Source organism: Parasteatoda tepidariorum, chromosome 9 (assembly GCF_043381705.1).
Source record: "Parasteatoda tepidariorum isolate YZ-2023 chromosome 9, CAS_Ptep_4.0, whole genome shotgun sequence".
Taxonomy (NCBI): domain Eukaryota; kingdom Metazoa; phylum Arthropoda; class Arachnida; order Araneae; family Theridiidae; genus Parasteatoda; species Parasteatoda tepidariorum.
The window spans coordinates 85084596-85109202 of NC_092212.1; the positions used below are offsets into that span (position 1 = coordinate 85084596).

General features: G+C 29.8%; 1 protein-coding gene across 1 annotated transcript in view; it reads left to right on the plus strand.

Annotated features, from left to right (window-relative positions):
• Positions 1–23658, plus strand: part of LOC107456428 (tyrosine-protein phosphatase non-receptor type 14-like) — a 59217-nt gene extending 35559 nt beyond the window's left edge. Inside the window, exons 14-17 of the mRNA XM_071185893.1 lie at positions 3018–3177; positions 18680–18754; positions 22053–22127; positions 23627–23658. Coding sequence (XP_071041994.1) covers positions 3018–3177; positions 18680–18754; positions 22053–22127; positions 23627–23658 — 342 coding nt within the window. The remainder of the gene's footprint in view (positions 1–3017; positions 3178–18679; positions 18755–22052; positions 22128–23626) is intronic.
• Positions 23659–24607: the final 949 nt, after the last annotated feature.

Genomic DNA, 24607 nt, shown 5'->3' on the forward strand with positions numbered 1-24607 from the left:
CCCTGAATTGAATTCAATCCACAATTTCTCATCAGGCGAAATTCTACTTGGATGGGTAGGCGCATTTCTTCAAAAGAAAATACATATTTTGAAATATCAGAACTTTCCTTTACTTTTCAGGACCTTTGCAGGTGAAAGGAGGCTTAAGAGAAAAATCCGTATAATTTGTTATTTAAGTACAGTAGAATTAGTTAGTCTCGAAATATTTTGTCAGATACTGAAATATCTTAATATTTTCTACATAAGAGAAAGGATTTCTCAGCTTTTTGGGCTTTGTATTTCAAAAATAATTATTAAAATATTGATTGGTTTAAATTAACCTTTCGATGTTTAAAAAAAATTAATGATTCAAATTTTGCGTCTTTTTTTAAATTATTTCAATTCCTATACATTTTATTAGTTTATAACTAACGGATTAACACTTCTATTTTCTGCCAGTTTTTACCGGTTATAACCAGTTTCTGCCAGCAAAAAGCCAACCCTGATTTTTGCTCTTTGATCTCTCTGTTCTAGTAAATAATGATTAACTATCTACTTTTTCTGAATTAATCCTATATTCTTAGTGTAATCTTTTCTATTTAAAATCTGTAATTTTAAAATATAGTGATAATAACAGGGCTGATTGTGCTCCGGATTTCCGGAATTTTCACTAACAGTGATCCGGAAGTTTCCGGAGAACGAAGGTCCAGACGTTTAAAAAAATCATTGATCACAGAAGTTTCCGGAAATCAAATTTTCAAAGGTGGAACTTAAAAACACAGTTTATTTTATTTGTTTGTAAGGGAGAGCCAGAGAGATACTTTATAAGCTCATATTCATGATTAATTTTCATTTTTTATCAGTAAATAGTTGTTATAATCGTAAACTCAAGAAAGAAAGACATATATGTAAATTTTAATTACTTCTCCAGGTAAGTGTAAATGGTATAGGTATGTGTAAAATTTTAAATATTTTCAAGTGAACTAAGAAATATTGAGAAAAAGGAGAAAAAAAACCTTGTTTAAATTTTTTGCTAATTTTTCAATTAAACTGTTCTTTTTTTTTTTTTTTTAACAATGAATTTTCCGGAATTTTGACTTGGGCTCACAATCACCCCTGTAATAATAATCTCCTTTTTGACATATAAAGAACTCCGTGTGTACCAATCACGAGAGTCTTAGATTTTAAAAAGGGTAATGAAAGTCCAGAAAAACTCAAGATTTTTTTTTAATGAGTAACAGAATTTTTTATTTTCTCAAGTTCTTAAGGAAGTGATAACTCGCATTCGAAAGTTGTGTGTCGTAATAACATTGTATTATAAACATTAACCTATGCAAAGCTATGTAGAAAGAAATAGTCAAAAACATGAGGATAACTACAGAAAAACTATCAGTAAATGATGTGAATGTATGATGGAAGAGATTTAAAATTTGAGAATCATATTAAAAATATTGAAGTTTTTTTTTATAAGGAAAAAAAAAAGAGGGGAAATAACATAGAAATGGCTAAAAAAGTAAATGATAGATAAGCAGCGAAGTTATGATCAACAAACCCACTTAGATTTACGATAGATTTGTCCCAAATTAAGCATGCATCAGAAAGAAATGACTCAATTTGGGTATTGCAATAACGTCCAAATTTAAAAATTTTGAGGAAGTGTTCGAAAAATTATGTGTATTAAGGATGCAATAGTTGGGAACTAAGTGTGTTTAAAAGTGTTAAATTGAATTCGAAATTCATGTGTCTCATTAACATTGTATTAAAAACATCAAAATTTGTATAATCAATAGATAACTGCTGCAAAACAGAGAGTCAGTGGAAAATTACAGTGGGAATTCATTCACTTTCATTTAGCAATTTTTCACTTAGCAATTCATTCACTTTCAATTAGCAATTTTTGTCGACTGGGAGTACCCTCCTGGGTCTCCCAGTCCCCACCATTGAATATCACTCTTAACAGAATAATTTTGCTTGATCCCTTTAAGGGTTTTTCCTTTATTTTTATATTTTAAATATGGCCATTTTTAATCTACTAAGATTTACTTAATAAATCCAAATTTTTCTTAAACAATTTTATTCATTTCTCTGAGATAATTATCACTATATCACATCCTAATTAATATGTATCTGCAACAACCAAAAATATGCTTAAAACTACAATGATGTAAGTAGTTTTAAGCATATTTTTACTTGCACTGTATGAATCCACTAATTAATTTAAAACGATCGCCGCCACCAAAAGGATCTTGTTCTACACGTGACTGCTGAGCATCAGACATGCCAATGTTCCACGAATCTGTAGAATTCCATTTTTTTTATCAGATTTACTTCATATTACTCAATTAACAGTTATAAAACTGCAAAAACTTTATATATTAAACTGGGAGACTCTCCACAAATTCTACTTAAGTAATCTAGGACTCCATCGCTTAAGTCTCTAGTGCAAGTAAATAAATTTTCCTATCATGAAATTTCATAATGGAGAATTGGGGGTCATATTCTTTCTTACCATTTTTTTAAAAAAGCTGAAATCAAATCTTGTAGGATGAAGATTAGTGGTTTCGAAAATTTGACTTGATCTCTGTATGTAGTTTATTTAAAATTATTTTAATTCAGTTAACAATTCATCAAGGACAGACTTTCTAAAATGTACTGAGGGATCATCTTCAAATTTATATATTTTTTAACGTTTAGTTGGTTTTTAAATCAGCAAGACTTTTAAATTAAAAAAGTATTGCCCTTTCATTAAAAAAATATGTTAATTTAACTACAAACAGAATTATAAATCTTCTCTTCACTTTGTAAGAAATGATTCCAATTGAGAGTTCATGAAGTAATGACATTTTAAAACAACTAACAGTAAAAAAGTGAAACTACGCAATATACTTATGCAAAATAGTTTTAAACTTATGCAATTTTATTTAATATAATAATTCTTGGAAATTGGTATTTTTATTTTAGTTTAATTTGTTAAAAATTTGAAATCATATTATAGTACAGTGCTGTTTTTTTTTCTCATTCTTTCTATCTCTTTTTAGTTCCAAATCACAAGGAACTTCAGCATGTCATCTTCCACCTACACAACGTGTTCTCTCTCATTATCTCATGTCATCTCACACCAGCAGAGACCTCTATGGCGCATCCAATATACAGACTGGTCCGACCACAGCTGCCCCCACGACCTCCCAGGTTTCATGTGTAAGTCAACTATTTTCCATTATGTGTTTCAATTTGATTTCTGCTCTATCCATTTCATTGCTGACATAAAATATCCTCAGTGGGTTAGAATCCTTTTTGCCTTTGCACTAACCATAGCAGGTATTTTTCTCTCCATTTATGGCAATAATCAAAAGTACCACAGTGGTGACATTATTCTCATTTGTTGAACGTGGTGAAAATCATATCATGAGTTAGAATTCACTTGCTGTTGGAGTAACAATCGGACATAATTCAAGTTCACATTAGTTCCATTAAAAGGTCCTCTATGAAGATTATACTGTCCCAATGCTTGATTCTGAAGTTTCCTTGTCTTCTTGATTGGGTTCACACTGACAAGGCTACGGAGTTTTACTGTGATAATCGTAAACCAAAAAATTTTCATAATGTGTCCCCTCTCAATTTTTCATGTCTTCCCACATTTACATAAAGCATTTGAAATATGGAAAATTTATCAGTTTTGCATATTGCTTTGTGAAGCCCACGATGGGTCAATGATTAGGGCTAACACCCCTGGTCTCCTTCATGTGTTCTAAGTATCAAATAATAAATGACGATTAGAAATAAAATAAAGGAAACCACTGCAAAAATGGGAAAGAGTCCTAAACAACTTAGCAGATCTGTTTATAATGACATTGATTTTAATTAATTCTGTTTTATTTAAGAAATGCAGATTCTAATTTACGATGATGAATCAGATATAGTGTATGTTAAAAGAATAATTGTTCAATAATATGTGATAATGTTATTCATTAAAGAATACTACATTGTATGTTTGTTATAAGAACTATATCTTTTTCATCTATTGTGTATTACTTTTAGAGTTTCTGTTGTTATAGCAGAGATTATTACTGATTATTAAGATTTTTAGTAATTAAAGATAGAGTTGATGTTCTATATAATTTAATGAAATATCTGTGTAACAATATTTACTTTACATTATCATTCTTTCTTCAAAGTAATATTATTATTAACTCATATCAGATATAATTTTACTTGTTTGAATGACAAAGTATTTGTTTGCCATTGTATGACTTCTTTGCCAGTATTTAGAAATTAAATAATTTTTTAATCACAAATTAATGTTAATTTTTTTTAATGTACCTATCGAAAGAGATTTCATAATGCATATTTTCTGAGTTGTGTAGATATAAATACCTCACTTTATTTGTATTAGTTTTTTTAAGGATATTTATTTTCTTAAAACAAAAAAGTGGCAAAAAGCAATTCCTCGTGCCGATAGGATGCTTAAGCTCACTGATCGTGTTTGTGCTTTGCATTTTGGTGAAGATTAAATTGAGGCTCATTATCAAGTTTCATTACCTGGCTGGGTAAGTTTCATGTTAGTTTTATTTTGGGCTATGTAATGATATGTCAATCGTTAGGATATAATATGAATGTTTCATGTCAATTCATGTATTCTGCTTCTGTGATAATAGAAACAATGTGTTATTTCATCTTTTTGGGTGTTTATTAATTGAAGTGTTTATTAATTTTAATTTATAGCTAATGGTTTCTAAACATGAAAAAGAAATTGTAATGTAATCTGTTAAAAAAAATTTCTGGCATTTGCCTGGACATTTTACATTTCATGATTATTTTGAACTTCATAAATTTCTTGTTTAACATATTTACTGGTTTTAATTTATATCTACTCTTAAGATAAAGTTGAGATTGTAATAGGGTGTATAAATTTTTTTCTGGCATAAGTAATTTATTTATTATTATTATTTTTTGCCTTTTATGAATTTTATGTTTCAAGTATTAATCAATTTTCGTTTGCACCTGGGGGTCTTTACAGGTGATTTCTTTTTCGGCTTTTATCAGGATCTTTTTTTTTTTCTTATTTTCTTACATGTCATGTTTGACTTATTAATTAATTCTCTAAAGATATATTTTAGTGATTAACTTATATTTCTTAAATTAAATAAATATAATTGTTTATTTTTATAGCCAGTGCTTCCTAAAGGTGAAGAATAAATTGTAATAGGATATATTAACCTGCAGTTTTCTTTGCTTCTTTAGATTTTTCTGACATTGCCCTGGAACTTTAATATTTTCTATTTTTTGCCATTCATAGATTTCATGTTTGAAGTATTAATTATTTTTATAGCTAGTGATCTCTAAAGATGAAGAAATTATAGTGTGGTGAATTAATTTATTCTTTCTTGTGCTAGAATTTGTAAATTGTACTTATATAAGTGTGAGGTATAATTATATAACCCAAAGCTTGCTCTTTGACTTAGTTTAAAATACATAATTAAGTTTATTTGAAATTACTTTAAATGTTTTGGATCCTAGAGCGTTTTTTCCTTATGAATAGTGTGTGAAGTATCATCCTTTGAGTCGTCAAAAAATGTATTGCTAAATAATTGACTCCATTGAAGCTGATGTTAGTAAAACTATGCAGCTCTTTGGGGTCAGTCATATTTGGCCAAGAGTTAATGAAGCAGAAGCAAGAGTGTTCTTCCGATGATAATTGCCATGGTATGACTTTTTTTTTCTATTAATTTGTAGTTATCCAGCATATTAGTCCAAATTTAAAGATTGATATTTCTTTTTTTTTTTTAAATTATTGTTAAAGGTATTTAATTGTTTCAGTCATGTTTTCCTAAACTTTTTATGCTTGCCTTTTTTTATACAGAAATTTATTATTATTTTTTTGACAATGTAGTTTATTAACAGTTGTTAAAGTTTCTAAAATTAACTATTTGAACAGAGGCAGAGTTTACTAAAAAATTGCATCAAAAAGGACAATAAAAGCATAATTTTTATTTAAAAAGTATTAAGAGAAAATCAGTTTTAATACAGTTCTTTCAAAGTTTAACATTCAATTAATTAAAATCAATAGCTATCCAATTGAATTTGAAAATTAATTTTTATTTTACGTTTGATTAATTTTTGAACTACTAAAATCGTATTTAACTTTGTGAATTTGTTTTAGAAAAATGTAAAAAAAGGCAATAATGTCTGAAAGATAACTTCTCTTTTACCAAAAAACTAAATTAATAAATGTTTGCTTTTGCATGATGTATGTTTAGCCCTGAGAAAATACTACAACATCACTATAAAACAAAGTCTCAAAAATAAAAACCAAGCAATATTTAATAATAATTTTGACTTGTCTGAAATAATAAAAATGAAATTGGCAGATAATTTTATAGGTTCGTTTCAAAAAATTTCTATAAAATAATCATCAATGTATCTTAAAAAATATATTGGCCTGCTTTATCTTACGTAAATTTTTTGAAATCACTGAAAAATCAATAAAATCAATTACGTTAAAAAAGAAAAACAACAGATTATCTATTATTTAAATGAAACGGACTATTTCTTTAAACGTTTTTACAGTACTTAAAATTATTTATCATCTCGTGATGAGGAGAGAGACGGAGACTCTTCTCCCCCCCCACCCCCACCCCCAGAACTTGTTTTTGACAGAGCTTTTACTCTGGCCGTTAGGCGGAGTTCTGTAGCTAGGTACAAAGTTGTTTGGGAGGGTGAAAAAGAGCTGCTTCGGTTTTTTAAGCGCGAGCTGGATATCCTACCGCTTTAGGATCCATGGGCGTGCCACAACTTTATCAAAATTTTATGAAGGACTTTTTTATGTTTGAAAGAACATTAAATATTACTGTCAGATTTTTAATAAGTTGTACCAAACAAAAGTATTGAATTACAAATTAAAATAAGAAGTAGATTTTTTAAAAATATTTAATTGTTATTAATAATATTTTTAAAAATATTAAATAAATAATACAAATTTGGGCTATAATAACTTTAATGTGCACCTATGTATTAAACAAATAATGTGCAACAGATATCTAATTGCAAAGATATAAAACTTTAAAAAGGTTGGTATTAAAACTTGCATAGCAGCACACAAAACACAGCTACGCGGGAAGTCTTGGACATGGGCCCAGCGCCCTACCAACCAGATTATCTTAACCTTTGCCTTTTGGTTTGGAAAATTTTGCTGCTGAAAAAAAAAGTGTCCTCCTCTACAAATGATATTGATAGAACTAAATAAAAACTTAATAAATAGTAGTCTGAAAATATCCACCCCGCTAGAGGGCGTATTCAAGCCTTGCGATCGCGAATTTCGAGGGGGGGAAAAGTAAACGGTAATTTTGGAACTTCTTTGAGTAACTATTTTTCTGGCTATTTTTCTTCAATTTACCAGCATGCATTTTTGATGTTTTTACATAATTACTCTTATGATTAACTTATTCATCTGCCTTTACTGTGATTTTAATATAAACTTGAGTACTGTTGAAGGAAAAGAATTTTGTGATGTTTTAAGAAACGTTTATTGGCTGTAATTGAAAACCATTCATCCCTTTGAACGATAAAAATGAATTGATGCTGTTTTTGTGACCCATAATTTGAAATATTGTGGCACTTATGAAAGTCTGTCTAAAGTTATGATAGTGTTATTTACTTGAGATCGTGTTCATTAAATTTCCTGGTTCAATATCATTTTAAGTAAGCTCTTTGAGATGAAGGCCACAGTCTGGATGTTCTTAAAAGTTTCCATGAATGAGCTTCAACAGTTTATGAACTTTTGAGAAGTAACTTCTTGACAAGCATTATAATTAGGACTCGGTAAGTACTTGGGTTTCTTGTTCATAATACATATGCTCAAATATAGTTTCCTAATTGACGTTCGAAATGGCTACAGGTGGAGTAGAGCAGAACTCTCTACCTATGTTAACACTTGACATGCTTTGACCATTATCGCTTGGAGAGACTTAGAAGAAAGAGGTGCGTTAGTTTCTGTCTTGATTTTTCATAAAAATTGAAATCTTTTAAGTTGAGAAACTATATGGAACTGAAAATTAAATTAACCATAGTACTAAAAGAAAGCATCATGGAAATTTATAAATAAATTATTAATTAAAAAGGAAAAATATCGTAGTATATTCCTATACAACTGAAGAGAGGGATCGGAGAAGGGCCAAAAGCATGGAACCGGTCTCACCAGATGGTGCATTCGAGCGTTACAATCGCGAATTGCTCTTCAATTTATATGTATATTAAAAAAAGAAATTCAATTGGTAAATATAAAAATATTTAACTTCATTTAAATTATTAATTTTACAACAGCCTTTTTTCTTGTTTTCCCTCTTTACTACAAGAAATTCTGAAAATTAATTGCTTTTATACTTGTTCTGTGTTGCATCCCTTAACTTGGAAGTCCATGAGATAAGCGATTTAACTAACTGGAGATTCGGAAGAATATGTTGATTTGATATGGTGAGATCTATTAATTTCTGTTTAAAAAAACTTTTAGGTTTTGTTTTTGTTTCCAGGTAAATTAAATTACGATAAAATTAATTTCAGTTTTTCTACAAACAAATTGGGCAATGAAACGTAGCATCGAAAGATGGCTAAAAATCACTTTCCGTTTGCCAACTATGAAAATTTACATCATTTAAGACAATTTTAGTTTTAGCTGCTTATAGCACTTTTACATTTTGACTTATTTTATTTAAATTATGGTCTTCATTTTTGTTTAATTCAATTTTCATACTTAGATTGAAATTATTAAACAGTAGTTCAGTTAATTAGATTGAAATTATTAAAGAGTATTAACAGTGCACTTCCTGTAAGAACATTCATCCAAGAGTAGATCAGTATAATTTAAATTAAAAGTTAAACACTGGTTTACTATTGTCAGTTTTCGTACAGTTCGAAAATTTCGCATCCCGCAATGGACTGATCGTTAAGACACGGTTCCCAGCACATCACCGAAGTCAAGCATCACTGGCTGCGGTCAGTGTGCGGGTGGGTGACCACTTGGATCAGTCTGCGTAGGGACCGAGGGTGTGCGGTATTAGTCCTGTTCTACCGTAAAGTGCTCGACTTCGCGGACCCTCTGCGGATGATCAAAATTGTGATGGCATGTCTTCGGATCATCCTCCGGGATGTTTCCCAGGCCGTCGCCAAAAGCCCATTGTGCAGCTCTAGTGCGACATAAATGAACAACAACCTATCAAGAAACAGATTTAGTTTAAATCTAGAAAATTTGGATTACTTTAATTTCGTAACAAGCAAAGGTCTGAGCTAATGTGTTTTACTGAACTTTAGTTTATTTTTTTTTCCTAACAGAATAAGTCCCACAGTAGACTGACTTATCGTAAGGACACGGTTCCCAGTAGAACACCGAAGTCAAGCATCACTGACTGCGGTCAGTAAGCGGGTGGGTGACCACTTGGATCAGCCTGCGTAGGGTACGAGGTTGCTCGGTATTGGTCCTCGTTAAGCTGTTCTACCGTAAAGTGCTCTACTTCGCGCACAGGACGGCGGACTACCAAAGCAGGAGAGCTATCCCTTCTGCAGAGGATCAAAATTGGAATGGCGTGTCTTCGGATCATCCTCAGGGATGTTTCCCAGACTGTCGCCAATAGCCCATTGTGCAGCGGTCATAGTATGACGTAAATAAAGTACCTTCCTACCTACCTAAAAGGACTGAAAATGTTTCATGGCATATAATGGGTTAACATTATGAAATTAACTTTTATAAATATGACACATACTAACAGAAATTGGATGCATTCTTAATAATCATTTGAAAAGGATCTTTTTTTAAAGAACTCCGCTAAATAGTGAGATTTATCAAATGCTATTTATGTTTCTTATCAAACTAAAATGTCTCCCTAAATAAACTAGTGATGAATTTTTCAGTAAAAATTAAGAAAAGTTTGTTTTGTTTCAACGTGAGTGGCTTGTAAGATTCTTTGACAGTTCCTTGTGGGCCAAGGATTTACGAATTTTTAGATTCTACTCTTCCTCGCCATGGTATTCGATTCCTTTAAGTGCTTTGAAATCCTCATTAATGTAGTTAAGTCAACTTATTTTCTGGGCCTGCATGTTGTTCAGGGTCTTAAAGGTTGGTACTTTATTTACGTCGCACTGAAGCTGCACAATGGGCTATGGTAATGGGCGACGGAAACATCCCTGAGAATGATTCGAAGACATGCCATCACAATTCTGATCCTCTGCAGAGGGGATGGCACCCCCGCTTCGGTAACCTGCACGGGAAGTCGAGCACTTTACGGTAGAACAGTTTAACGAGGACAGATACTACACACCCTCGGACCCTTCGCAAACTGACCGCAGCCAATGATGCTTGACTTCGGTATTCTACTGGGAACCGTGTCTTTACGATCAATCCAGTGCGGGACTCAATTTGTTTAAAGATTCTAGATGTTAAGAGTTGGTCTATTCGGCAGATGTGTCCAGGAAGTCCACTGAAATTTATTGTGGTGGTTAATATCAGACTCTATACAGCTCATTGTATGCTTGATTTCGTCCCGCAGTGGACTTATCGTTAAGACACGGTTCCCTGCAGATCACTAAAGTTAAGCATCACTGACTGCGGTCAGTGTGCGACCACTTGGATTAGTTTGCGTAGGGACCTAGGGTCTGCGGTATAGCCCTCGTTAAACTGTGCTACTGTAAAGTGTTCAACTTCGCGTGCAGGTTGTCGGGCTAACGTAGCGGTTGTGCCATCCCCTCTGCAGAGGATCAAAATTGTGATGGCGTGTCTTCGGATCATCCTCAGGGATGTTTCCTAGACCGTCGCCAATAGCCCATTGTGCAGCTCTAGTGCGACGTGAATAAACTACAACTAGTATGCGTGGCCGGGATAGCCTGGTCGGTAGGGCTCTGGGCCCATATCCAAGAGGTCGTGGGTTCGATCCTCGCCGGCCGAAGACTCCCCGTGTAGTAAATGGTGACTGATGCACGTTAAATCTGTCGAGTCTCAAAGTCCTCCATGTTCCCACAACAAATCAATACCTCTGGGGGTACTGATCCAGGAGTTTCCTTGTCTTCTGGATTGGTTCAAAATTACAAGGCTACGGAGTTGAACGTAAGTAGTCGTAAACCCATGAAATTGGGTCGGCTGTTCAACGACGGTTATAAAATAAAATANAAAAAATCAACTTTCCATCAGAAAAATCAACATGTGAAAACACATAATTAATGCTAAGTCTGTAAATAAATTTACACAGCAAAAATAACCAAATTTAAACCAGCGCAGTTTACATTGAGCCCTACTTAGTACATGCATTAGAAAGATTTAAATTTGACAAAGTTTAAAGCTTATGTTTGCCTAGCAAATAACTGTTACAAAGTATCCCAAATATTCAACCATTCCATTTAACTATCTAGTTAATGTTAAGTTTTCAATAAACAATTCAAAACTAGCCCTTTTATTCCCTAATATGCTAAGCAAATACAATAATAAAACTAAATACGTAATGTCTTTATATTACATAACAACTTCACTCAACATGCAATTAAACACTTAACATATCTTTAAGAGTGATTTCTCCCCTTGCTTGTCTGTAATATAAAAAGCCATACTTCAGTATTATTTATTTAATATAATTTAACACCATACATTTTTGGTGCATAATATCAGTATTAAGTTTTTTGAAACATACATTTTCTGTTTTTTAACCATTACTAACACAAATTTTGATCCTGATATTTCGGATGTTTGTTTTCAGAATATTTACTGTACAAATACTAAGACAAATCTTAAAATGAACAGTTTGAATAATCGAAAGATTTGAATTTTTTTTTTTATCTGATATCTTTTCGTTTAACCAGAGCCGGATTATACCTTTCGTAGGCCCTAGGCCAGGGATGGCGAACCAATGGCACGCGTGCCATTTATGGCACGCGACACAATATTTTGGGCACTCCACCGATCACAATTGTTGTTACACTATGAATTGTTATTACACAAATGTTATTACACTATGAAGCATATGTAACAATTAAATTAAAATTCACAAGAAACAAACAAAATAATAAACAATTATTAATAAAAAAATTAAAAATTAATACTAAAAAAACAATTAATAACCGCAAAAAACAAGCTAACAGTAAATAACTAGCAAAAAAATCAACAGTCCTGCTTAAACTAACATTTTACAACCTAATATAAGTTATTGGTCATCTAATCTGCAACAACAGAAGTCACACTGATATTACTTTAAGTTGAATTACGTGTATAACTGAGACATTGCAAAATATATATATATTTTTTTCAATGTAAATAAAGAGTTTTGAGTATTTAGTATTATTATTTTCCCAATAATCACGAAGTCAAAATTATTTGACGGCACGTTTATGACCTCATTAAGTAATTTTTTAGAGAAAATGGCACGTTGGTGTATTAAGGTTCGCCACCCCTGACGTAGTAGATGTAAAAAAATGTCTGTTTGAAGCAACGCACTCAGCATAGGATCTCATCAGGCTAAAAGGTAATTCTTTTATAAGTTATTTTTTTGTTCGAAATGTAAAAGTTAAAAATAAACATATTAAATTTTATTTGTGAAAGAGTAGGGCGGTTTTTTTTTATTTTAATAAATAGGTAAACGTTTTGTTAAGTCATATTTTTTATTTAAAAACTGGTTATAAATTTATCTTATTTAACTTTAAATGTATTATTCTGAGTTAATTTTTAAACTATTATTGTGAATCTCTTTAAAAATTTATCAAAGTGGGCAAGAAATGAGTGCAATTCTCAAGATGAAGTAAAGGTAATTTTTCTAACCACAATTTACTAAAACAGTGCAATTTAAATTTGTAAATTTAGTAATTCTTTGAAATTTACTTGTATATTTTTTAACTACTTAATCTTGCGGGGAAAGAAATTTTTAATTTTTTGAAATCTGAACTTTTTGAATTTGTATTTTATTTAAATCGCCTGAAAATATTGTTAAAGGATGAATATTCTAGAAAAATATAAAAAAAAAAGGTTTGTTCGATCACAGAAAAAAAATTTCTAAATATTTTATTTAAATTAAAACAAAAATCCTAAATAATTAAAATAAAAGGCATGAAGTACGTTTGAGTACGCATAAGTACATAAAGTACGTACAAATTTCATTCAAGATATGAATGAAATTTGTTATAGATATCCATCAATTTATTTCGAAATTAATTAATATTCTTTGTTGATTAAATCTAAGCAAGGAAAGAAAGACTTTTGATTTATTAAATCAGAATTTTTTTTTATATAAGCTATGAAGGAGATAATATAAAAATATCAATCATGAAAAATCTACATAAAATTTGAATCCAAAAAATATCAATATAAAATTAGAATCCAAAATATCAACATAAAATTAAAATGCAAAATAAGTGAATTTGTACTTAATTATCGTTATGAGGCATTAAGTTTAAGATAACATTTAAGCACTTCAGTCAGTCGGAAACTGGTTCAAATTTTCACTGACTCTAAACTCATTTTGGTCATAAATGCAAACAGGAAACTATTAAAACTAGTATAAGCTGCGGTGCTCCGAATGAGATTTGAGAGTTCTAGTCAATCGGGAAGTTGATGAATTTTTGATCGCAAGTTTCAATCCTCACAATTATGGAAACAAATTTACTAAAAGGTAGTAATAAACTATTAAAACTAGTATAAGCTGCGGTGCTCCGAATGAGATTTGAGAGTTCTAGTTTCAATCCTCACAATTATGGAAACAAATTTACTAAAAGGTAGTAATAAAATGATGTTGTAGAAAAACTTCATTGGAAATTTGGATAGATGAATTGTTTTTATTTAGAAACGAGATAATGAAAACAATTTCGAAAATCGTACACCCATATAAAATTTATTTTGATAGGTGTACGATTTTCGTCTATTTCGTTCGTAAATTCATTGTTGTTTTTTCATATTATTATGTTTTCGTCTATGTGATTGAAATGCGAAATAAACATACTTCGAGTTTTGATTTATGTCAGCATATTTTAAAATCGTAAAGCATTTCGCAATTTATTTTAATAAACTTTAGAAAATTCTAGTTTGTAAAAATAGTAAGTATCATTAAATTCAAACATTGACGCGGAACATTCAATCGGAGATTTTGAATTGGCGACTTTAGTTGGAACAATCCAAATCGGAAATAAGGGGGGATAAGGTATAAGATTATAACAACCTTCGAAAGCTTAAGAAGAATTGAAACTTTTTTCTTTTTTTTTTATTAGATGAGAAGTGGAGGAGTGGGTGAATTGTAGTTTGAAAATGTTGAATCTGTTTTTATGAATAGGGGTTTTGTAATCTACTTCCAAGGGCGATGTATTCTTTATATTTTTAAAAATTTCATTTTCAAGTAAGCGATTTTTTTCAATTTTCACTGCTGCATTTATTATAGTTTTTTTGTGTTTACTCAATTGTTTTTTTTCTTTTCATTTGTTTCTTTAATAGGATTTAACTGATTTTTTTCGTTTTACTAAGAAGTTTGCTTTTTAAAAAAAATTTCTTTTTTAACAATGAATTTTTGTGTTTACATTAAATTTTGATGAAAATTAAATAATTATCAGTTATTATCTGTTATTGAATAGCTAAGACGCATTAACTGTTTTTTATTATAGTTTTTCAATTTTTATATGGTTATTTTAGGTAAGAATAATTTAGAATAATTTATTAAAAACATATGTTTAAGTTTGTAAAATTATGAAAATATCTAATTCTAACTGGAAGAAATTTTTATTTTATTTTTCTATAAATCCATGTAAAAATTGTGTTAATTGGCGACGAAGAATAATTAAATACTATCAATTAGTTACACAAGTACAAATATTGAAGATGCAGCTAGTGCTATTATTAAACACACATAAAATATAACATACATTTTAGGATTTTAATAGTTTAAAAATCAGCCTAACTTCCTAATTTTAAGTTATTTTGGCAAAGTTTCATAGTTTTTAAAATAGCTCATTTCAACTTCCATAAATAAAAAAATAACTATTTACTAAGCAGCTAAATAAAGTAAGTTATTAAGCTTTATTAAAAGTGATATCTAATGGTATGTAAATTTGTAAATATTAATCACTATTTTACAGGCACTACTAGCGAAATATTTAGATGATTAGTGTTTATTTGCTTGTTAAGTGGAGTTTTAAAACAATATTCCAGCATGTTTAAAATATTTAGTTAATATTTTATTATTATATTAGCATATTTATGAAACTAAAATGGATGTTTTTAAATTGTTTATTAAAAAAGTTAATAGCATAAACCAAAAATGCTTGGCATTACTCCAACCCTGAACCGTAATCAACTAAAATTCAACTTCTTTAGTCAAGTTACATTCTTTATAGCAGAGAAATTAATAAAATATTGACAAACAGTTCTGACATTAGAGATACCTCAAGGAGAACACAATTTCTTCATATTTTTTAATGGCATTTCCAAACAATGCAATGTATAATATCATTAGGATATTTTGCAGATATTCGGTCTTTTTTAAACACCTACAAATTTTATTATATTGAATTGAGTATCATTACCATCATTATATTTTAGACGTTTAAAAATATTTGACAATATACAGGGTGTTTTGCGAAAACTGCCCTTAATATGTATTTTTTTAATCCTTATCAAATACGAAAAAAAAAAAAAAAACGATACATGATTGCGAATTAATGTTTAAGTGATAAAATTTGTCGAAATCTGGCAATTACAGAAAAGGAAAACGCATGTAATAAATAATAGGACAGATTTGATTGCAGGAGGAAATAGAGAGAATTAGAAGGACAATCATTAAGAACATCTTAAGAGTTTCAATATACAATTAAACCTTTTTTAATGTTTATTACATTTACCTTCCTCTTCTGTAATTTTCCGATATTGAAGGAGTTTTTTTTTTTTTTGCATTTTAATATTAATTTACATTTCTATTTTTTTTTAAAAAGGATTAAAAAAATATCTAGTAAAGGCGGTTTTTACTGAATACTCTGGTTTTGAAAGCTTTTTCTCAAAAAGAATGAATTTATAGAGTTCAAATACATACTTTTTGGAGCAATTTACTTGAAATTGTGAATCAAATGTCTTATAATAGTTTAATATAATGGGATAGTTAAATATAATATGTATATTTAACTATCCACATGTTAACAATCATATTGAAGTAATAATTGAATATTGAAGTGGCTCTAGTAGAGTGGGATAAAATATTCATGCATGATACCTACAACTTCTAAAATGTTACAAATTTCATGTATGGAATGTAAAAGGGAAGCACATTCGAATTTTCAATTTCAAGTTACGTAAATCGAAAAATATTTTATATCCGTATTCTGCAGTCAATAGCTGAATCACCGTAAGTAAAAACAAACAAACAAAAAAAGTTCACAACTGAGATCTTTATATATTTGGTATTTTTGTCTGGTAAACTACATATTGCGAAAAAGCAAATAAATTTTGTTTTATTATTTCACTGAAATTCTAATTTAGCTTTCCGTTCTTAGCTAAAGAAAGAAACTAGTGGTCCAGCCGTTTTTCTGGAAATTTAATGTAGTCACCCAGGTTCGAAATCCAGCAGTGATTGGTTAATATGAACTCTGCTTTCGTTTCACAAAAATCACAGTGCTGACTTAAAATATTCCCTGTGGTTGTCTCATCATGGGTTCGAGTCCCCTTGCCGTCAGGCTAACCCTGGATGATTTTCATGGCCCTTGTCTTTTGGATTGGGTTCAAAGTTGCGGAGTTAAAAATTGGTAGACGTCAACTCAAAATTGTGTCTGCTGTTCAATGACTGTTATAAAATAAAATAAAATTGCAGGACAGCGCTTCATGGAGATCTCAAACAAATCACCCTATTTGCTTTTTGTTGATTGTAGATTTTGAAGAGATAGATTATATGTGTAATATAACTTTTACGTAATTTCTGTGACAATTTTTTAAAAGCTTCAAAATTTAACATTAAGTAACAAGGAAAGAAAATTTGAAGCTAGAACGAGCTGAAAAAGGAAAAAAAAATAGGTAAAAAATTAAATTGAAGCAAGCAGTTTAAGACTTATTCATCTTATTATTTGAGTGCAGTAAAATCTGTTTCAGGACCAAAATTTGAAGAAATACGCAATAAAAATATACTATCCAAAAACGATAAAAAAAAAATATATATCACTTATTGTATGTAATAATAAAAATTAAACGTAAATTTTTTTTTAAAATCCTTGCATTTCATTTCATTTATGAATTACTTTTTTCTTAGCTATATTATTTCGAAGTAAAAATCAAATCATCTACCGCTATTTAAAGCTTGTCTCAAAAAAATAAGGAAAAAAATCAAAATCGAAATAGTCTATAGATTTGGAGAAAGCGTGATGAAAAATAGGTTTCTCAAACACAATTATTAAACCCGTTTATCCAAAAATAAGTTCATGTAAGAATTTTTTTGATAATTTTCATTTTTCATTATTTTACTTAACTGTTGAACATTTTTTAAAAGAAAATCAATTGAATAGTTTACAAAAATTTAAGTATTTAAATGTTCGACTTATTAAAATTGAATAACTCACCGATTATTCAATTCAGCGATTCAGATAACACCTAATTTTCATAAATTTCGTCAAAATTTTGCATTTTGTCATTTAGAATAGCATACTTTAATTTTGAAAATTTAAACAACAGTTCTAAATTTGATATACTTTACATTTCAAAATTTTTCGACTATTATTAAATAATAAAAAATAAAAAAATCATTATAATTATTGTTTGGAATGTCTTTGGATAAACGAGTTTAATAATTGAGAACAAAAATTTTTCGTTTCGCTTAAATAATTTTCTTCATATAGTGAAATATTCAAAATGTCAAATTAAGATTTTCAGATCCAAAAACTAGTCCGCTCTTCTGTTTAAAATATTGGTTATTGGATAGGTGTTTGTTCAAAGAAATATCTTTGTCTTTGAACTTGAAATATCGTCTGCACTAATTAATTAGCATATTTAGGATTTTTTTTTTGGGGGGGGGGGAATTAGACATAGAAAAAATTCCGAAGTTTTGGATTTTATAAGGAACACGTACTCCCCCTCTACCAACGTTGATTCTGTCATATTACAGCGACAACTTAGTTTTGGTCGTTGCAAAAATTCGCATTTAGAAAATGTTAAATGAAAAAAATGTTTATGTTTGAAAAATTCAGGAAGGTATCTCCTTTTTAATCCCCTCCCCTCAATATACCGCATAAAAAACCTACAAAAGAAACACTGTCGAATTAATTATTCGATATAAAAATTCGAATTAAGTATTCGCAATCGCTTCACAAGATCAAAAAGCGTTTTGTCTGTTTTTCCGTTAGTTTTGAATTTTCTTCATTTAAATTAATTAAAAAACAATTTTTTTATATAGCTGGTAGTTTGAATATCTCAGATCTAAGTCCTCCACGAAGGCAACTTTCGCCCAATACTTGATCCAGAAGTTTCCTTGTCTTCTTAGTGGATGTAAAAAATTTCACTTTTAATGTTGGATCAGACGAGATTCGTAAAAATTCAAAATTGGCATTTTAAAACTCGTTCCCTCAAACTACGATTGAGAAGAAGGGGAAGCAGAAATGGGGAAAAGCAGTTTCTATTTCTTATTGGTGACTGATCTGTTGCGTCACAACTTCAAAGCAAATCTTTCTTTCTTTTTTGATGTTCAGTATTCTAAAATCTGAAATACACTTTTTATTTCAGTTGTACCAGATGTTCTTCTGTTAGCATGTTCTTCAACTGTAGAAGATAACTTTGGCGTGGTGTTTCATTCGATTAGTAAGTAATCTTTAATTTTTAATGTTCTTCATTAACTATTTTTTAATTAATGTTTTTTTTAAAATGTAATGTTCTGATTTTATATTTGTGGTAGATTTAGCCTTTTTTAAAAGCTGTTTTCTTCGAAGAGATTTTAAAGCCTTGAGCTTATTGTAATGTATGGAAACATATTTTGACTTTTTCGTAAATACATCTTTGAATGCATTTTTTAAGTGATATTAGAAATGTTTGAAACTTATCTTAGCGCAATTTTTGAAATATTTTGCTTCATTTCAAACCGCGGATATTTTTGTCTAGAACAAAAAAAAAAAAAAAAAAAAAAAAAANCAGGAGGAAATAGAGAGAATTAGAAGGACAATCATTAAGAACATCTTAAGAGTTTCAATATACAATTAAACCTTTTTTAATGTTTATTACATTTACCTTCCTCTTCTGTAATTTTCCGATATTGAAGGAGTTTTTTTTTTTTTTGCATTTTAATATTAATTTACATTTCTATTTTTTTTTAAAAAGGATTAAAAAAATATCTAGTAAAGGCGGTTTTTACTGAATACTCTGGTTCTGAAAGTTTTTTCTCAAAAAGAATGAATTTATAGAGTTCAAATACATACTTTTTGGAGCAATTTACTTGAAATTGTGAGTCAAATGTCTTTAGATATATAATAGTATAGTTAATATAATAGGATAGTTAAATATGATATGTATATTTAACTATCCACATGTTAACAATCATATTGAAGTAATAATTGTTTTCTTTGTTGAATATTGAAATGAAATGACTCTAGTAGAGTGGGATAAAATTTTCATGCATAACATCTACAACTTCTAAAATGTTGCGAATTTCACATATGGAATGTAAAAGGGAAGCACATTCGAATTTTCAAGTTACGTAAATCGGAAAATATTTTATATCCGTTTTCTGCAGTCAATAGCTGAATCACCGTAAGTAAAAACAAACAAGCAAAAAAAGTTCAAAATTGAGATTTTTATATATTTGGTATTTTTGTATGGTAAACTACATATTTCGAAAAAGCAAATAAATTTTGTTTTATTATTTCATTGAAATTCTAATTTAGCGTTCCGTTCTTGGCTAAAGAAAGAAACTAGTGGTCCAGCCGTTTTTCGAGAAATTTAATGTAGTCACCCAGGTTCGAAATCCAGCAGTGTTTGATTAATATGAAATCTGCTCTCGGTTCACAAAAATCGCAGTGCTGCCTCTCAGTGGTTGTCTTATCATGGGTTCGAGTCCCCTTGCCGTCAGGCTAACCCTGGATGATTTTCATGGCCCTTGTCTTCTGGATTGGGGTCAAAGTTGCGGAGTTGAAAATTGGTAGACGTCAACTCAAAATTGTGTCTGCTGTTCAATGACTGTTATAAAATAAAATAAAATTGCAGGACAGCGCTTCTTGGAGATCTCAAACAAATCACCCTATTTGCTTTTTGTTGATTGTAGATTTTGAAGAGATAGATTATATGTGTAATATAACTCTTACGTAATTTCTGTGACAATTTTTTAAAATCTTCAAAATTTAACATTAAGTAACAAGGAAAGAAAATTTGAAGCTAGAACGAGCTGAAAAAGGAAAAGAAAAAAAAAATTGGTAAAAAATTAAATTGAAGCAAGCAGTTTAAGACTTATTCATCTTATTATTTGAGTGCAGTAAAATCTGTTTCAGGACCAAAATTTGAAGAAATACGCTATAAAAAATACACTATCCAAAAACGATAAAAAAAAAATTAAATATCACTTATTGTATGTAATAATAAAAATTAAACGTAATTTTTTTCTAAAATCCTTGTATTTCATTTCATTTATGAATTACTTTTTTCTTAGCTATATTATTTCGAAGTAAAAATCAAATCATCTACCGCTATTTAAAGCTTATGTCTCAAAAAAATAAGGAAAAAAATCAAAATCGAAATAGTCTATAGATTTGGAGAAAACGATGGGACTAAGTTGAAAAATAGGTTTCTCAAACACAATTATTAAACCCGTTTATCCAAAAATAAGTTCATGTAAGAATTTTTTTGATAATTTTCATTTTTTATTATTTTGTTTAACTGTTGAACATTTTTTAAAAGAAAATCGGTTGAATAGTTTACAAAAATTCAACTATTTAAATGTTCGACTTATTAAAATTGAATAACTCACCGATTACTCAATTCACCGATTCAGATAACACCTAATTTTCATAAATTTCGACAAAATTTTGCGTTTTGTCATTTAGAATAGCATACTTTAATTTTTGAAAGTTTAAACATCACTTTCTAAAATTTGATATACTTTACATTTCAAAATTTTTCGACTATTATAAAAAAATCATTATAATTATTGTTTGGAATGTCTTTGGATAAACGAGTTTAATAATTGAGAACAAACATTTTTCGTTTCGCTTAAATAATTTTCTTCATATAGTGAAATATTCAAAATGTCAAATTAAGATTTTCAGATCCAAAAACTAGTCCGCTCTTATGTTTAAACTATTGGTTATTGGATATGTTTGTTCAAAGAAATATCTTTGTGTTTGATTTCATAACTTAAAATATCGTCTGCACTAATTAATTAGCACATTTAGTATTTTTTTTTGGAGAGGGGGGAATGAGACATTGAAAAAATTCCGAAGTTTTGGATTTTATAAGGAACACGTACTCCCCTCTACCAACGTTGATTCTATGATATTACAGCGACAACTTAGTTTTGGTCGTTGCAAAAATTCGCATTTAGAAAATGTGAAATTGAAAATTCAGGAAGATATCTCCTTTTTAATCCCCTCCTCTTAATATATCCCATAAAAAACCTACAAAAGAAACACTTTAAAAACAAAATATTTCCAGAACTAAACCGAAAATTCAAACGTAAATTCGAATTAAGTATTCGCAATCGCTTCACAAGATCAAAAAGCGTTTCGTCTGTTTTTCCGTTAGTTTTGAATTTTCTTCATTTAAATTAATTAAAAATCATTTTTTATATAGCTGGTAGTTAAATATCTCAGATCTAAGTCCTCCACGAAGGCAACTTTCGCCCAATACTTGATCCAGAAGTTTCCTTGTCTTCTTAGTGGATGTAAAAAATTTCACTTTTAATGTTGGATCGGACGAGATTCGTAGAAATTCAAAATTGGCATTTTAAAACTCGTTCCCTCAAACTACGATTGAGAAGAAGGGGAAGCAGAAATGGGGGAAAGCAGTTTCTATTTCTTATTGGTGACTGATCTGTTGCGTCACAACTTCAAAGCAAATCTTTATTTCTTTTTTGATGTTCAGTATTCTAAAATCTAAAATACATTTTTTATTTCAGTTGTACCAGATGTTCTTCTGTTAGCATGTTCTTCAACTGTAGAAGATAACTTTGTCGTGGTGTTTCATTCGATTAGTAAGTAATTTTTAATGTTCTTTATTAACTATTTTTTAATTAATGTTTTTTTAACTATAATTTAGATAATGTTCTTCTGATTTTATATTTGTGGTAGATTAAGCCTTTTTTAAAAGCTATTTTCCTCGAAGAGATTTTAAAGCCTTGAGCTTATTGTAATGTATGGAAACATATTTTGACTTTTTCGTAAATACAACATCTTTGAATGCATTTTTAAGTGATATTAGAAATGTTTGAAACTTATCTTATATTTAGCGCAATTTTTGAAATATTTTACTTCATAAGCTTAATTTCAAACCGCGGATATTTTTGTCTAGAACAAAAATAAAAAAATAAAAATAGAGTTCTATAGTCCCTAGTTACTCTACTGATATTTTTTGTTGTAAGTTTATTTCCACCCTTCTTTTATGTTTTGGGATCAGACGTAGTTTAAGTCAGGATTACCGGAAATGGTTTTGCTATCTGAAGTACGCAGTATCGTTTGGGTTTCGCGCAGCGTCCCTACTTCAGTGTCCCATGTTATTTTAAACTTAGATAATTTTACTAAATTAAGAATTTAAAAAGTTTGGCACCTTTAATATTATTTTTTGTCATGTTTGGCCTAAGCTTAAGCGAATAAGAAATAATTTTAGATTTCAAATTTCGCAATTTATTATCATTAATTTTATTAAACTCACTTGAATTATATTTTTTGGAGTTTTTCATCCATTAATCTTTTTTTTTAAAAAATGGTGTAACTAATCAGAGATTTTGCTTACAGGCTGCAATTACACCACGAATAGAACTACTAAAAATTATTAAAAAACCTGTGAAAACTTGGGTTGGAAAGTCTCTAAATCACTCATTAAAAAGAAATTGCACGATTAGCATGCACTGAGACCAGAGCAATGTATCACATTTATTTTTGTAGCCAAATATATGTTGTAGTTAATTTACGCCGCACTAGAGCTTCACAATAGGCTATTGGCGACGGTCTGCGAAACATTCCTCAGGAAGATCCGATGACATGCCATCACAATTTTGATCCTCTGCAGAAGAGATGGCATCCCCCGCTTCGGTAGCCCGGCGACCTGCACGCGAAGTCGAGCACTTTACAGTAGAACAGTTTAACGAGGATAAATACCGCACACCCTCGGTCCCTACGCAGACTAATCCATGCCCAGTGGCAGAATTTTTTCGGGCTTTCTGCGACAAAACTCTCTAGCACTAATATCTTTCTGCAATGTACATTCAATAATACCAAAGATGAATGTTACTAATTAAAAGTAATTAAAAAGCTGTGTTTAAAAAAAAATATCTATGGGCAATATTCTCGCATATTGTTGGAGGGCGCACTAATTATTTCCTTTATCGCATTTTGCAAATCATCATCACATTGAAAAAATAATTCAACATAATGAAATCTGTAGCAGTAATAAACGAAAAACAGATCGACGATGAAATCACGCGAATCGGACTCTTCAGAAGGGTGTTAATCAAATGCAATGTTTCATTTTCAGATTTGATTGTTGTAGAAAATAACACCGTATGAAAAATATCGGGTTTTAAGAACAATGTCGAAATCAAAAGCAATAAATGCCCAAAAAATTGATAAAATGATTGCCTTAAAAAGTAAATGATCAAATGCGCAATTCGAATTTCCCATATCACCTACCTGAAATACATCCGGACATCTAAACGCCACGTGAAAATCAATGTCAATAACTGATGAAAATACAATCAAAATGGATTAACGATAACGGCATTAGTTGAGGACTTCAAAAAGTTATTATTTAAATGCGCGATTCGAATTTTGCGTGGAAATTTCTGATGAAAAACAAACCAAAATTTTTTACTTCCCAAAAGAAAAATCTTTCTGCAAGAACTCTGTAAAGTTCTGCGACAATGTCGCCATGTCGCCGCGATTCTGCCACAGGGAATCCAAGTGGTCACCCACCCGCACACTGACCGCAGCCAGTGATGCTTGACTTCTGCCAAATATATGTAAATATCAAAATATAAATTATTAATTAGTTTACTATTTTTTTTTACTAGCAAGTTATTCGTTCTTAATGCAGGTGTTTGATTAATTGTTTTGATTGTGTCGAAATGGTTATTTCTTGTTTGAATGTTGATCAATAGTTTTAAATGCGCATTCTAATAGGTTGATAAAAGTAGAAAATTTATCGTCTGCTCCTGTGGTTCAAAAATGGCGTTCCCCGAAATCCAAAAGGTTCCTTGGAAGAGTTTAAAGGGTTTTAGTATACATTTCAAAGTAAACCACATATTTCATATTTTATGGATTTTCAGTTCATGTATATACACCAGAAAATAATTAATTACTAGATGAGTGCGATTTTAACTGTCAGTTATAAAACCTAATTTAAGATTATTAATGAAAAATGATTTCATGAATGAAATTTTATCCTATGAAATTTTATTAAAATAAATAAGTTTTTAATTGGATAAAAAGTCTGGGTTCCGTCCATAGACGAAAAAGA